Here is a 15,631-nt window from a genome sequence, read left to right on the forward strand (position 1 = left end):
TTGTTCAAACTTCCCTAATGCTCTAATACCAATTTGTTGTGCATACTAGACCGAAAGCAAACACAAATAAAACACAAACAACAGATTTATGTGGTTCCCCAAAATCGGGTACGTCCACGGAGACAGCAAATTGTATATTATTGGAGGAATGATACAAACACTCAACTCAACCCAATACAATCCCATAAAACCCGATGTTTCACTTCTGAACAGAGAGCCTGCAGCTTAATAAGAATCCAGCCTTCTGAAGATACCACAACATCATAGCCATGCCACAAATTCACCATTCCTCGAAACTCCCTGTTTCACAAGATCAGCAGCCATGTGATCTGCCTCCCTCTTGGTGTGAAAGAAAAAAACAGAACCCATAGCTGAAGAGAATTGAGAAGCCAAAATGAAGAGTTCATTACGGTCTATTACATGGTTTAAGCATCCGAGTAACCACATTAGCAGAGTCAGATTCTACAATAATGTTTCTTCCAAACATATCTTCTCTTGAAGAAGATGTTGTGCATACTAGACCGAAAGCAAACACAAATAAAACAATTCAGCTTCATTAGAATCTTTGACTCCAACAGGTATAGAGAATAAACCCAACACCATTCCATCATGATCTCTTAGAATTCCATTGCAATTTGCCTTTCTGAAAGGACTTGAACATGTATGTTTGTGTCCAAAGTAAATGAGACATCAAGATAATAAAAATAAACAACCGTACAGAGCTTGGTGGAGCTAGAATGTTAGAGATAGGCAAGCGAAGGCCTTAACATAAAGCATGAGAGCAGGGCCAACAGGAATGGATACAAGGCAGGAGCTCTTAAAGATGGCATGAAACAGAGCTATGTTAAACAATGTGATTATGTGGCCATATTTGGTCCTGATTTTCAGCCTGAACCTGACTTTCTTTGGCTCACCATACCATTTCTAGCTCACAACCCGAAATCGCTCTTGTTCAAGCTCGTTGGAAATTCTGTAATCTTGATTGCGATAACTAATTTTGACATCCTTAATTAAGCTAATCAATGAGGTCTAGTATATAATTAAGTTGATCAAATTACTTTTCTGGGGCGTGGCTGGTTTTTTGCAGTCAATTCCAATGAGTGCTTGATGACAAGAATGCATGAGATGTCATTGGATTACCATTTCACTGTGGAGCAAGAAATGGGGTCTGCAACTTATCCGTCCTTTCTTCAACATTCTTAACAAAGCCATCAAATCCTAATGTCCAAGGAATCTTAATGCGACATTGGATATATAATTGGTGCAGTACCGCCGGCTTCTGGTCATTTTCAGCAGAGAATGAAGCTGGAGGGTGGAAGAATCGAACAACGGTACTGGAGGATATGGATTTGGCTATCAGGGCTAGTCTCAAAGGGCGGAAGTATCACATATAATTTTGTCTTAATTAAATGACATCCGATCAAAAAATAAAAAGAAAAAGAAAAAGAAAAAATCCCATATATATATTTTTTAATTTGACTAGGTTAATTTTCAAAAAAAAAAACTTGACTTAAAACTAACTTTATATTAACAAGTCACCAAATCTATTTGTTAATATAGGCTGTGATGAGTTTTAAAATCTAATATATGTAGGAAAAAGGATGATGAGTTGGATAATTGACTGATTTTTTAGTTCAGTTAATTTAATTAATTTTTTATAGTCAAGATATTTGATAACTTAATATAGAAAATCAAGAGAATTGATAATTAATAACAGGTGATGCTTGATAAACTAGTTAACTAGTAATTATGATAGAAGCAAGTGGTGCTCAATAGTCATGGTAATAGCAAGTGGTGCTCGATAAATTAGGTGCCTGATAATCATGGTAGTAGTAGGTGATGTTTAGTAAACCAGATGACTTGTAGTTACTACTTACAAATGATTTTTATACACACACACACACATATACATACAGGGATTTTTTAATGATAAAATCTCTAACTATGTAGAGAGGAAAAATATAATAATATTTTATAGAGATAAACCCTTAAAATATATATTTTAAAAATATTAAAAATAAAGAGATTATGCATATTTAACTTCAAGGATTTATGGTATATTTATTATTTATGAATCTTGCTATTTTGTGAAGAGAAAATATTAAAGTATTATAATTTTATTTTTATGATATTTTAAATTATATTCTACATAAAATAATACATATTATATTTATATAAAATATTAAAAAATCCATACTAGATCTAAAAAAATCTATTTTATATGGATCCATTTTGTTGCCTTCGATGACCATGATTTTTGTGATTGCTTAAGGCGGAAGCTTGTTTATATTAGTGCCCTCAAAGTATCACATATAATTTGGTCTTAATTAAATGACATCCAATCAAAAAATAAAAAGAAAAAGAAAAAAAAGAAGAAAAAATCCCATAATTTTTTTTTAATTTGACTAGGTTAATTTAAAGAAAAAAAACTTGACTTAAAACCAACTCTATATTAACAAGTTACCAAATCTATTTGCTAATACAAGTTGTGATGAGTTTTAAAATCTAGTATGCGTGGGGAAAAGATGACAGTATTGGATAATTAACTGATTTTTTAGTTTAATTAATTTTTTATAGTTAAGATATCTGATAACTTGATATAAAAAACTTAAAAAATTGATAAATAGTAATAGATGATAGCTGATAAACCAGTTAACAAGTAATTATGACAATAGCAAGTAATGTCTGGTAATCATTGTAGTAGCAAGTAATGCTCGGTAAGTTAGGTGCCCAGTAATCATAGTAGTAACAGGTGGTGTCTCGTAAACTAGATAACTTGTAGTTGTACTTACAAATATTTTTTTTTATATAGATATAGGAACTTTTCAATGATAAAATGTTTAATTATGTAAAGAGAAAAAATACAATAATATTTTAGAGAGATAGACCCTCAAAATATACATTTTAAAAATATTAAATACGAAGAGATTGTGAATATTTAACTTGAAGAATTCATGGTATATTTATTGTTAATAAATCTTATTATTTTACAGAGAAGATGGGTTAAAATACTACAATTTTATTTTTATAATATTTTAAATTATATTCTACACAAAATAATATATATTATATATTTATAAAATAACAGAACCAACTCCAAAGAAATGTGATTTAAGAAGCTTCTTTTTTCTTTCTCGAAGTGCTAAAAACTCCATACCCTGCTAGAATCAATTCAGGACCAGCAAACCCTAAGTCCCCACCTCTGTACAATCTATCAGAACATTTTCAATGTCACAGACTCCAAAACAAACTCACAAAATCTCCCATCCCCAGAACCCACCATTGCCCATTACCCATTGGACAATTCCCTCATCCTCTTCCTCAATCAATCCATGGGCGGCGTGCAAATGGGCGATTTCCTGCGTCTCCCCATGTTTATGTGACGTCTTGTCCATGTCCTCCATCACATATCAAACGCAAATGGATAGTTATGGACTGCGTACTCGCTCCAGTACAGCAATGAAATATTCTTGTGGGTGTCATCTTCTTTATATACAATTTTAAAATGCTTACATGGTTGTCATCTTGCAGAGCATGAAGACACAGAATGGTAAAGGCAGTCACCACCCGATCTTTCTCTCCTAGGAGCCCGTGCCCGCCCTCTACCACTTGAGCCTACACAATTTCTCTTGCATATTGTAGTGTTTTTTTTACTTAAAAATATATAAAAATAATATTTTTCTTAACATTAATCCGGGAAGAAATTAATCACGAGCCATTCATCCTTGTCATTATCATGTCATTAGTAGTGCCAGAATCAGAAAATTTTAAATAAAAAAATAAGTTATAAATATTTAATATTATATATTATATAAACATATGTTTTATATAAAAAAAGAAGTAATGTATTAACTCATATCAAATAAAATTAATTTAAAAATGTATTAACTTATATTATAATTATTATTTTTTAAGTTTTTATATTTTAAAATTACTTAATAATAACTTTATTATTAATTTCATTAAAAATATTCTTTCTCAGTATATATAATGAATCTTTTATTTATTTATTTTTAAATTTTATAAGGACTAGTGAAATTATTAGCAATAATTCTTTGTTAATTTATTATTTTACACAAGTAGGTTAAATATTAATATTAATATTTTTTTTGTATTCTTAATTTTTTTTAGTTGTTTAGTACTTTATTTTTAATTACTAGTATGCTAATCACCATTATTTTTCATATAAAATTCATAACAAAATACATATTAATTCATCAAAACTCATTTCAATTCATATTCATATGCATATAATATTATACATAAAAATATTAATTTAACATACTCATAAATTATTATATTATTAAGAAACAAAACTAAAATTAAACAATAAAATGAATAGAAAAAATGAATGAAACTCACCTAAAACTGTTTTAGTAGAAAGTATAAAAAGTTACTTAATTAATTAATAGTTTATAATTTTTTTAAAAATTATAAAAGAAAAAATGTAGGAACAATATAAAAAAAGCTTGTTAAATTATTATATTAAAATTTTAATATAAAAAGTATTTTTTTAAAAAATAATAATTAAGGAGGCAATTGCCCCTTAACCCCCAGTGTGGCTCTGCCACTGGTAATTAGCTCCACAAATACCTATAGTATCCACTAGGATACAGCCAAACCTCACTTGGTGGGGAGAACTGCAATAGAGAATCACTTAATTAGAGCTATATGCGTGAGAACTTACGTACAAGGATTAACATCATTTTAATCCAAAATCATAGATTAAATGTAGGATAAACGCGCCTAATATATTCTACATTCTCAATCTAAAAAATTCTTGCAAACTTTGTATTACATGATTTCATAACTTAATCAATAAAGAGTTTACTTGAAAAACAATAATTTATTTTGTTTTAAATTATTACATGGTGTTAAGTAACATTTATTGTTTTAGAACTCAAGATTAATTGGATATAATTTATGTTTTAGACTACGAGTACGGAATTTCAAGAATGGTTTTATATAAAAGATATTTATTCAAATTTAAGATCTTAAGTTATAATTAATTTTAAATTTTTGGAAACAAAGAAAGAAATGATCCAACACGACTGAAAATGGTGACATCAAATGACAAAAGAAAGACGACATGGTGGCAGTGTCTAGTTGGGAAAGATTGTCATCACCATACGTGCCCTTGCAGACGCAGCTCCAAGGGACAAGTTACACTCGTAATGCAAAAGAGAAACAAGATTAAATGGTTGGAATTAATGCAATGAAAAATAATAAATTTGTTTTCTCCCTTTAGGCAATGTTTTTTTTTTTTCCTTCAAATCTAGATAGAATTTGATTAATGTAGGGAGATAGAAAAGATAAAAATCTTCATATATAATAATAATAATAATTAAATATATTTTCTTCAGCAAAGATAATCATGAGTATTGAACACCCTTTTGTTATAAATTGAGGAGGTTGGAGAAGCCTTTTGCATGAACCTCTCTTAGTTGTTTTACAATCAATACGAAGGAAAAGGAGTATTCTTTTCTAGAAAAAGAGTTCTAGCAATGGCTGCATCTTACTCGGTGCCTTCAATGGTGAGAGCCTTAACAACACCTTTTTCATTTTTTTTTGTGCAAGTATTCAAGTACTCTGTAGATGATATTCAGACAGTATTTCTCTTCCTTGCTCGACATGCTAAAAAAATGCTTTAGAGAAGCTCAAATCCATCGTAGAATGAACTATGTGCACCAATTTTCCTTCACAAAATTATTGGGATAAATAGAGCAAATGTTTTGGGTGTTTTTTCATAGTAATTAAATAATCAGAAAATCTTTACAACGCGTGATTATATTGCAATGTGTAAGCAGATAATGGAGGAAGAAGGGAGGTTTGAAGCCGAAGTTGCAGAGGTGCAAGCATGGTGGAACTCGGAGAGGTTCAAGCTAACCCGCAGACCATACTCAGCAAGAGATGTTGTGGCTTTAAGAGGCAACCTAAAGCAAAGCTATGGCTCGAATGATATGGCCAAGAAGCTGTGGAGACCTCTCAAGACTCCCAAAGCCAATGGCACTGCCTCTAGGACTTTTGGTTCCCTTGACCCTGTCCAAGTGGCCATGATGGCTAGGCACTTGGACAGCATCTATGTTTCCGGTTGGCAGTGCTCCTCTACACACACCAGTACCAATGAACCAGGTCCTGACCTTGCTGATTACCCCTATGACACAGTCCCTAACAAAGTAGAACATCTGTTCTTTGCGCAACAATATCATGACAGGAAGCAGAGAGAGGCAAGAATGAGCATAAGCCGCGAGGAGAGGGCTAGGACCCCATATGTTGATTACTTAAAGCCAATTATAGCTGATGGGGATACTGGTTTTGGAGGCACTACGGCAACGGTTAAGCTTTGCAAGCTCTTTGTGGAGCGTGGTGCTGCTGGTGTCCATATTGAGGATCAGTCCTCTGTCACCAAAAAATGTGGTCATATGGCTGGTAAGGTGCTTGTTGCCATTAGTGAGCACATTAACAGGCTTGTCGCTGCAAGGCTGCAATTTGATGTTATGGGGGTGGAGACAGTGTTGGTAGCTAGGACTGATGCAGAAGCAGCTAATTTGATCCAAACCAATGTGGACGCTAGAGATCACCAATTCATTTTGGGTGCCACTAATCCAAATCTTAGAGGGAAAAATTTGGCCCATCTTTTGTCAGAAGCAATGGCTGCTGGTAAAACTGGAGCTGAACTTCAAGCCCTTGAGGACAATTGGCTTGCAACGGCACAACTCAAGACATTCTCTGAGTGCGTTACAGACGCAATCAAGAGTATGAATATTGGAGAGTATGAGAAGAAGAGGAGATTGAATGAATGGATGAACCATTCTAGCTATGATAAGTGCCTGTCCAATGAACAAGGCCGAGAGATTGCTGAAAGATTGGGTGTTAACAATCTTTTCTGGGACTGGGACTTGCCTCGGACCAGAGAAGGGTTCTATAGGTTTAGAGGGTCTGTGGATGCGGCTGTTGTTCGTGGCAGGGCTTTTGCTCCACATGCTGATCTTATTTGGATGGAGTCTGCGAGCCCAGATTTGGCTGAGTGCACCAAGTTTGCAGAAGGATTGAAGTCAATGCACCCTGAGATCATGCTGGCCTATAATCTTTCCCCATCTTTCAACTGGGATGCATCTGGCATGACCGATGAACAAATGAGAGATTTCATTCCTAGGATTGCTAAGTTGGGTTACTGCTGGCAGTTCATTACACTGGCAGGTTTCCATGCTGATGCACTGGTCACCGATACTTTTGCAAGAGATTATGCTAAGAGGGGAATGTTGGCCTATGTAGAGAGGATCCAGAGGGAGGAGAGGAAAAATGGAGTTGACACCCTTGCACATCAGAAATGGTCCGGTGCAAATTACTACGATCGGTATCTGAAGACTGTCCAGGGAGGCATTTCCTCCACTGCTGCCATGGGCAAAGGTAAGGGATACACACTTTTTTTACATTAAAGAAGAGTTTAAGTGGAAACAACTTCAAATTCTTGAATTCTAATACTGTTTTACAGGAGTGACCGAGGAGCAATTCAAAGAGACATGGACTAGGCCAGGAGCTTTGGACATGGGGGGTGCAGGAACTGAGGTGGTGGCTAAGTCAAGGATGTAACAGAAGAGCTGCTTTTGAGTATGGTTAAAGGGTCATTTGGAACATTAACCAGTTCCTATATTCTGGAACTGGAAGTGAATAATTTGCGGAAATAATTTCCATATGCTATTAGGCCATTCTTGGCTACTTTTTTTTTCACAGCCACATTGTGTTATTACTTGTTCTAGCTCTCTCTAAAAAGCCTTCGTCAAAATTGGAACTCGCCAATGTTTACTGTAATTCAGTTTCTTCGTATGTTTGCAATATTATATCATGTTTCTGTTTTACTGTACGCCATTGTTAAATCACACTCAGGCTAGTTCCTGAAACTTACTAGCATTTAACGCATAATTACTTGACTGTTACTAATCAAAAAGCTAAAAATCTCCGCAGGAAACATAAAAAGAGGGTTTTGTTTTGGGTCCTAAAGGCACTCAGGAAACATCTGAACTAATTGTTATATCATGCATTAGCTGGTTTCTTAGCAAACTTATCTGGAGAGGAACAGTAAACATCAAACTTCAGCATTCGCTATTGTTGCACAAGTTTTCCTGAAACCAATGCTATCATTTGAATAGAAAAACATCACCATTCCAAGATTGCCAAGTTGTTCAACATGGAATCTTGGATTAATTATTCTTTATTCCAAAATCAGAATGCACTGATCTGGCCGTGTGACAGATTTTCTGTGCTATATCTGATAAATAAGTCAAGGGAGAACTAGAACAATATATAAACAAAGTTACCGCATGCACACTGTAAAAGATCAGTCAACGTACTTTCCTGTGTGGATTAATTCTTCTTCCAAGGTTTCAAAATAGAAAGGACTATGATAATTGCAATGATCAAGACCAAAATAATGGCAATCATCATGCATTTCCTTGACTTCTTTTGCAAGTTCTTTGCAGTTCTAAGAGCATCTGTACCATTATGAACATGGTCCACTGCATTTGTCACCTGTAACCAAAATATTGAAGGCAAAACATATTGATGAGCAATGTTAACTGTGAGATTGTAGTTGTTGGAGATGGCCGGTCTAATTTTTGTGGCACATGAAACAGGAATCCCACCAAAGTTGTTCAAAAATAGTGAAATTGAGTTTCTCGATCCTAAGTCATTATATAGTAACATATAAAACTTTATGCTCATGTTGCATGGACACTCGAAATGTTAATTGCACGTACAATTACCAACAAAAACAGTGGTGCATTTCAATAATGAAATGAGGAATGCATATGCAAAGTGATGGCAGATTGTATTACACCAGAAACTCTAATTACCAGAACGAAATGGGTTAGATTTGTTTAGATGAAATCTAACAAGAACAAATCTGAAATAAATTTTAGGTTCTCGATCAGAACCACAACCAACACCAAAAAGTTTGGATGAAATTGAATTGACCCAAGTGTCATGACTTTAGACCATTGATTTGATCAAATTTCCACTCTCACGGACCAGATTTATTATAAAGCGTTGTTGCAAAAAGGCATTAGATTAGGGTAGTCAGGTCAGGTAGACATGGGGAATGAAGCTAGGTCCAATATTAAAGTGTATTCCCTATTTTTTGTTTTTAAAAAAGTTTAATTTTTATTTATTTATATCAAATTAATATTTTTTTATGTTTTTAAATGCATCAAATTAATATTTTTTTATTGTTTTTAAATTATTTTGATGTGCTGATATCAAAAATAATTTAAAAAATATTATTTTAACATATTTTCAAATAAAAAACAATTTAAAAAACAACTACAACTATATTCCCTGCACATTTCCCAACATGCTGAGAGTAAAAGCATTATAATGGCAATGCACATCCATTTTCGAGAATGCTTCTTAAGTTTCTTTGCAGTTTTTCCCTGACATACTAAGAGTAAAAGTATTATAATGGCAATGCACATCCATTTTTGAGAATGCTTCTTAAGTTTCTTTGCAGTTTGAAATGCAGTTGTCCCTGACTGGGACATGAGTGACTGCATTTGCAACCTGAGCAACATTTTCATTAGTGCAATGCCAAGAAACACACGATCTTGCCATAAAGCTAGCAATTCCCACATACACATGATAAGTTGGAAAAGGATGTGATCTCTGGGTAGGAACAAACCTGATTTTCGATGCTATCTAGGATCTCTCCTTGAGCGTCGACTAGAACAGCCAAATCACCAAAAATCTGACAAAATTATAATCGTATTAGCAAGCTTGCTTTCAGCAGCTAGCACGAGTACTGTATCCAGGTCTAGCAGCAGATATACCTCTTTCAGTTCTAGAAGCTTTTTCTCAATTTCTTTTACCGCATCGTGTCTCTCCTGGATTTCTTCCAAGGTGTTTAGCACCTGCAGCCATGTCTCAAAATTACAAACTTTACAGAACAGCTCCATCAAACACTGGTTTTAAAGCAATCAATTAGAAGAAGAAACTCTTCCATTCTTGAGCCGATGAATCATAACTTCAAAAACTAAAATTGAAAGAACCAGTATCTAGAACCAGTGAAAAATGACATGATATTCCTATAGTTTCTGTTGTCTCAGTAGGGGACTGTGTGATCTTTTCTCCTGTTGTCAAATAAACGAGTTCAGTGTTATGGCACCATTGTTGAATCTGCATGAATTCTTTTCTAATCACAAAAGCTTAAACAGGCTCTACTTTACATCCACTCAACAGTGAACTTAAAGATACTCAAATTCAATCTAACAGCAACTCGACAGTGAACTTAAAGATACTCAAATTCAATATGAGAACAGCATAATACTCCCATGTACCAAAATATAGACTCCTAAGAAATCCAAAGAATCTGTTTATCCAACAAATATCATATCCAAAACTATTCAAATGTAGCAAAATTTATGCTCTTGTATGTGAATTTTCTAAAACAGAAAAAGCTTGCAGTATTTTACGCAGAGTGGTGTTGGATGTCAGGAAAGGCATACCTCCCCTCTGCCCTGTTCTTGAATTGCCTTCTGAAAGATTTGCTCACTGTTTCCAGTTTCGATCAGGTGGTCAATTGTCTAACATGATCAATCAGAGTTGAAAAATTATAAAAACCTCCATATCCCCTTATACCATAATTTCTAGCTTTAAAGCTCAGGCTCACCTTTTCGTCTGGTCTGGTTCCCGTGACTGCTCAATCGTAGACAACAAAAGATGAATCCACCGTTTTAAAATGAATAACATACTTAAAGTATTAGATCATCATTATACACTCCATATCCTTATTGTCACTTCTGTGTTTTTTGTCAACTGCAACCAAAGAATACAAACCTGTAATGACCCTTCTCTCCACAACCTCACGATATTCATCTTGAATCTTTTGTCTTAGGGTCTGCAGAAAAATACAAAAATGAGAAACTGTAAATAAACAACTACAAAGTAACCTGCTCGAGATGTAGATCTACCTGGAACTCTGTCATTAGATCCCTGAACCTCTTGGTTATGGCACTGGAATAAATTAAGATGGAAAAATAATTAAAGGTAATACCTGATGCACATATAGACATGAGGAATACATATATATGATTTCATTCTAAATCAAGAAAGTCCAGCTCTTCGTTGGAAACACACTTTGTAACATTCATCCTTGCTCTGTCAACACCAGTTCCCTTTTCACATCCAGGTTTCTGTCGACTGTCCAAGTTCTAAAACAGACAGGAAAGAGAGGAAATCAGCCTAGAAAAATGTCTAGCTATTCTTAACAGGAATGAAGAGGGATCTAGTCAAGTAAAAGTGAAGGATTACATCTTTGTTTATTGTTATTATTCTTTCTTTGACATTACGTGCAATTTTACCCACTTCATCAACATCTTTTTCCATCCGCTTCTTGATAGCTGCAAAGGTTTAACAACATTCTTAGAATGCTACAAGCAAAAGGAGAAATCTCGGAAACTTAGTCAATAGCCTAAGGTGACAAAACAATGAAGAAACAGCTATAAAAGTTCCTGCACCATGTTTCATTAAGTTATCTAAATTTGTACTCAAATTAAGCAGCCAACTATATCTAATTTCAATCTAGTCACTCAGGCAGCAGTGAGCTAACACCAATTTTCTTCACTGATCACAAACAGCCAAGTGACGGACTCGCCGTCTACATATCATGGACTTATAATGTTGAAATTCAAAGTTCAAGTGCTCCAACACAACTAAAGCATCTAGACAAAGACTCACCTTTCATTGCAGATGCTTTTGTTACGGATTTTGACTCTTCATTAGCTTCCTGCACAGAAGTTGACATTAGAATGTTACATAAGAGGAATGCATTTTATTAGCAATTTGTCTTCGTTCTCTAACTCTGACAATTGAAATCATGACTAGAAGATCAGCTACACTACTATTATCAATTTGTCTTCGTTGTCTAACTCTGAGAAGTGAAATCATGACTAGAAGATCAGCTACACTGTGCCCAAGAAAATCTCAGTGGTTATTATCATTGCCCCTCAACAGTGGGAACAGATTATTTTTTCTCAAATATGCTAGAAGACATTCCTCTAGAATAACAATGACAGAGTAGAAACACATCAGTGTCATTGATTGTACCAATGTTGACATCTTTACCTTCTAGATTTTGAACCCTTAACCAAACTGATCCTTTCTGCAGTTTGGATTCGAGACAAACTTTTCCGAACAAAGTCAAGCCAGATGAGACCAGAGTCCACCAGAATTCCTATGTTATCTAAGAGAAGAAGAAAAAAAAGTATTCTTGGAATTCTTCTAATCTAGTTAAACACAACTGAAAATTGCCATCCATACAGCTGCAATGCCAAGTTGAATTGAAATGCACATCAGTCGAGTCCCCTTCTTCTGATTATTGTTTCAACTCAAATATAATGGTGAAACAACATACCCATAGTGGAATCCACTCATAAATCACGAAAAAGAAAAAGCAAATACCCCATCTTCTACACAAAAATAGAGATAGGAGACACCATAAAATTATCTGACTATGCCGCTTCACTACAGTAGAACCACAGCACATAAATCTTCCTGCCGCGATCCAACGTGATTAATCGTCTAACATTCCAGGAAATTGCTTATAAAAACCTGACTTCATATTATAAAGGAACTATGGTTTCCTACCTTCAGATTCTTTAGCAGCCCATTAATCTTATCAAGCTGCTTCCCAACCTCTTGTATCTAAGAGCAAAAGAATGAGTCTAGGAAGCAATTAGCAAAATGTAAACTAAAAGCAAAATTTTAAAAACAAAAATAGAACAAGAACAATAAGATGAACAATGCAATGTGTATAAAGAAATGCACACTTCCTACATGACTTGTTTCCATGGAATTTGGAACCTCAAAGGACAATAAACAATGGTGTCAAATACCTTCTTATTGAAAGCTTCCATTCCCATATCAGGGTTGCTCCTTGAACCCCGTATCCCCATTTCAATATCACCATCGATAGGATGGTGGCCTTTGGAATCACCTATAAACGAACTCTGGAAATAAAACACAGGCAACACAAAATACTTCTCATTTCAATAGAAGGTGAAAGAACAGCACACTGGTATCAGCTTTCAATGAACAATAAATTCATAGTGGAAAAATTCAACCGAAGTCCAACGTTACTCAAAGATAAATTATTGCAGGGTAAAAGATGCTTAATAAAGTTTTGGTACTGAAGAATTGGAAAGTCCAACCCAAAAATTTCATAATTGGGTTAACAAAGGTTCAGTTTTGTGATGAAAGGGAACAAAAAGATGACAACTTCTATAGAGTTAAGAAAATTTCCACTGAATTTTCTATTCACAAGATCAAAATCAAAACTTTAATTCAGTTTTATTTTCCTCTGTTTTCTCACAACAAAACTAAGAGATGAACAAATTTGTTTCTTGAGATCATCTGAGTCACCGAATTTAGAAACAAAAACCACAGAATTCATTCACGGGCATCCCTAGAAAGGTCCAAATTCAAATAAAATCCACTAAAAAAGAAAAAAAATCGAACTTAAGTGCTATTCTTGACCATGTCTCAGTCTATGATCATTAACAAAGCCAACTTCACACTAAAAGCAACGCTAAACCTTCTCCTAGCCAATCCATCAGTACAAACCCAGATAGATTCAAACCTCAAAAAACACACCAACATCAAGTAAAACGTTGCTAAAGATCTCAATTCACTACCATCTCCAATCCCATATACACGGATCACAAAAAATAAATTACAAAGGAACGAAACACAAAAGTTATATATATAAAGAAACAAAGTTTACCGTGAGTAAGTCATTCATCTTGATCAAATCACAAGAAGAGAAGGACCAAGAGACCAAATGTTGTTGAAAAGGTGATGTCTTGTTGAAAAGACAAGGATAAACGGCAGAAGAATGTGGAAACAATGTTATGGTATTGATTTTTAATGTTTTTCGAGTGTGTTACGTTTGTTGGCCGGCAAGAATGTCTTTGTTATTACACATGCACACATCGAGACCACCTAAGACGTTACAAACAAAAACTTATTATTGCCACCTTGCAGTAATCTTCTACTATTATAAAATCCAATGTTTCTCTTGTTCTCGATTTAAAAGTTCTCGATTTTTTTTAAAAAAAAAAAAACAGAATAAGAAGAAACTCTTAACTCAAATATAGGTCAAATCCTGTGCAAATCTACACTAAAGTTTGTCATCTTTACCAAAATATCTCATAGCTTTGGCAAGAAACATCTGCAAAGACAGAATGACCCACCCCAGATGGTAACAGTGAAGGGTTCATGACTAGAAGATACTGTGAGTAGAATTTGTTCGTGTCATGCTTTGATTGAAAGCTATCTGTAGAATCATCTAAAATACAGCAGATTTCTGAGGCGATGTGTCATATGAGAATTCTTTGGTCAAATTCAACCTCGGTGCTCTAATTCAATCTGTTATAACCACTGTTTTTTCGCAAAAAAAAAAAAAAGTTTCCCGTTGTGCTGTTTAAAGCATTCCTATTGAATTTTCTTAAGCTTTTTCTTCAAGAGTGAAGTTTAGCAGACAGCAAGATTGAGCCATCGAATTCAGCCACTGGGAATTCTGAAGTGGAGGGAGAGAACTGGTTGCTTTTAAGGCAGATTTAAGTCTACACAACCCAACTATTGTCCTGTCAGAGGAGAGTAGGAATAGTGAACCGTGTAGTTCTCTGAAAATATATCCACAGCTAGAAGGAGGGAATTTACGGGAAGATCAATCTTTGAGTAATTTTGCTTCTGAAAACCAACAAGAAGAATACCAATACTATTTACTGCAAGGTGAAAGGTGGTCTACCCATGGATTGGCCAGTTCCTATTTGGAAGTTTGCAGCTTCTTATCTGCCACAATTTCTTCCCCTGCTAATAGTTTAGCCCGTTACTAGCTTAAGAAAGTCATGTTCATCAGGATCATAGACTAAAAAAAGAAAAAATTGAATTGCATAAAAGTATCACTATATCTCCGAAAATATCTTCGTTCCTCGAGAAAATTGCCTAAACTATTGTATGTCTCCAACAGTGGAAATATCACTATAAATGGCGGCAATCCTCCTATAGCAAGAGCACACAAAATAAGTATTTTACCAGATGACATGCATGCGCGATAGTACGGGTGGCTTCTGGTATGTTTGCGTGTTTTTATGGATTTATAAAAAAAAATAAAAATTTTATATGAAAAAAATTAGTATAATTTATAATATTTTTTAAAAAAAAATTATAAAACTAAATTCTTAACTAAATTAATATTTAAAAAATAAATGAACAAATTTTTTAAAAACAATCATAATGAAAAAAAGAAAAACAATCATGCAAAGAAACACTACATCAATCTATAGTGTTTCATGATGAAATTTACAGTTGTAATTCTCAACCAACTCAATATTAAAAATAATAAAATCAATAAAGATAATTTTAAAAAATATCATAACAAAAAAAAAAATCATATAGGGGAACAATGTAGCAATCTACAGTATTTAAATTTTAAAAAATATCATAACAAAAAAAAATCATATAAGGGGAACACTATAGCAATCTACAGTATTTAAAAAAAATACGAAACTAAATTCTTAATCAGTTCAATATGAAAAATAATAAATTGAAAAAGACAATTCTGAAAAAAAAACAAAAAAAA

General features: G+C 34.0%; 2 protein-coding genes across 2 annotated transcripts; one reads left to right on the top strand and one right to left on the bottom strand.

Moving 5' to 3' along the window:
* Positions 1-5,418: 5,418 nt before the first annotated feature.
* On the top strand, positions 5,419-7,859 carry LOC105126983 (isocitrate lyase). The gene is made up of 3 exons (XM_011028042.1): positions 5,419-5,534; positions 5,808-7,410; positions 7,496-7,859. The coding sequence occupies exons 1-3, from the start codon at positions 5,505-5,507 to the stop codon at positions 7,591-7,593; spliced, it is 1,731 nt and encodes a 576-aa protein (XP_011026344.1). The 5' UTR covers positions 5,419-5,504; the 3' UTR covers positions 7,594-7,859.
* Positions 7,860-8,106: 247 nt separating this feature from the next.
* On the bottom strand, positions 8,107-14,045 carry LOC105126984 (syntaxin-132-like). The gene is made up of 13 exons (XM_011028043.1): positions 13,772-14,045; positions 12,885-12,998; positions 12,637-12,693; positions 11,728-11,776; positions 11,302-11,390; positions 11,128-11,201; positions 10,962-11,004; positions 10,828-10,888; positions 10,661-10,686; positions 10,497-10,574; positions 9,822-9,902; positions 9,674-9,739; positions 8,107-8,529 (listed from the first exon to the last, which is right to left on the bottom strand). The coding sequence occupies exons 1-13, from the start codon at positions 13,787-13,789 to the stop codon at positions 8,365-8,367; spliced, it is 921 nt and encodes a 306-aa protein (XP_011026345.1). The 5' UTR covers positions 13,790-14,045; the 3' UTR covers positions 8,107-8,364.
* Between the last annotated feature and the right edge of the window lie 1,586 nt (positions 14,046-15,631).

This window comes from Populus euphratica, unplaced genomic scaffold, assembly GCF_000495115.2.
Source record: "Populus euphratica unplaced genomic scaffold, PopEup_1.0 scaffold50.1, whole genome shotgun sequence".
NCBI classification, from domain to species: domain Eukaryota; kingdom Viridiplantae; phylum Streptophyta; class Magnoliopsida; order Malpighiales; family Salicaceae; genus Populus; species Populus euphratica.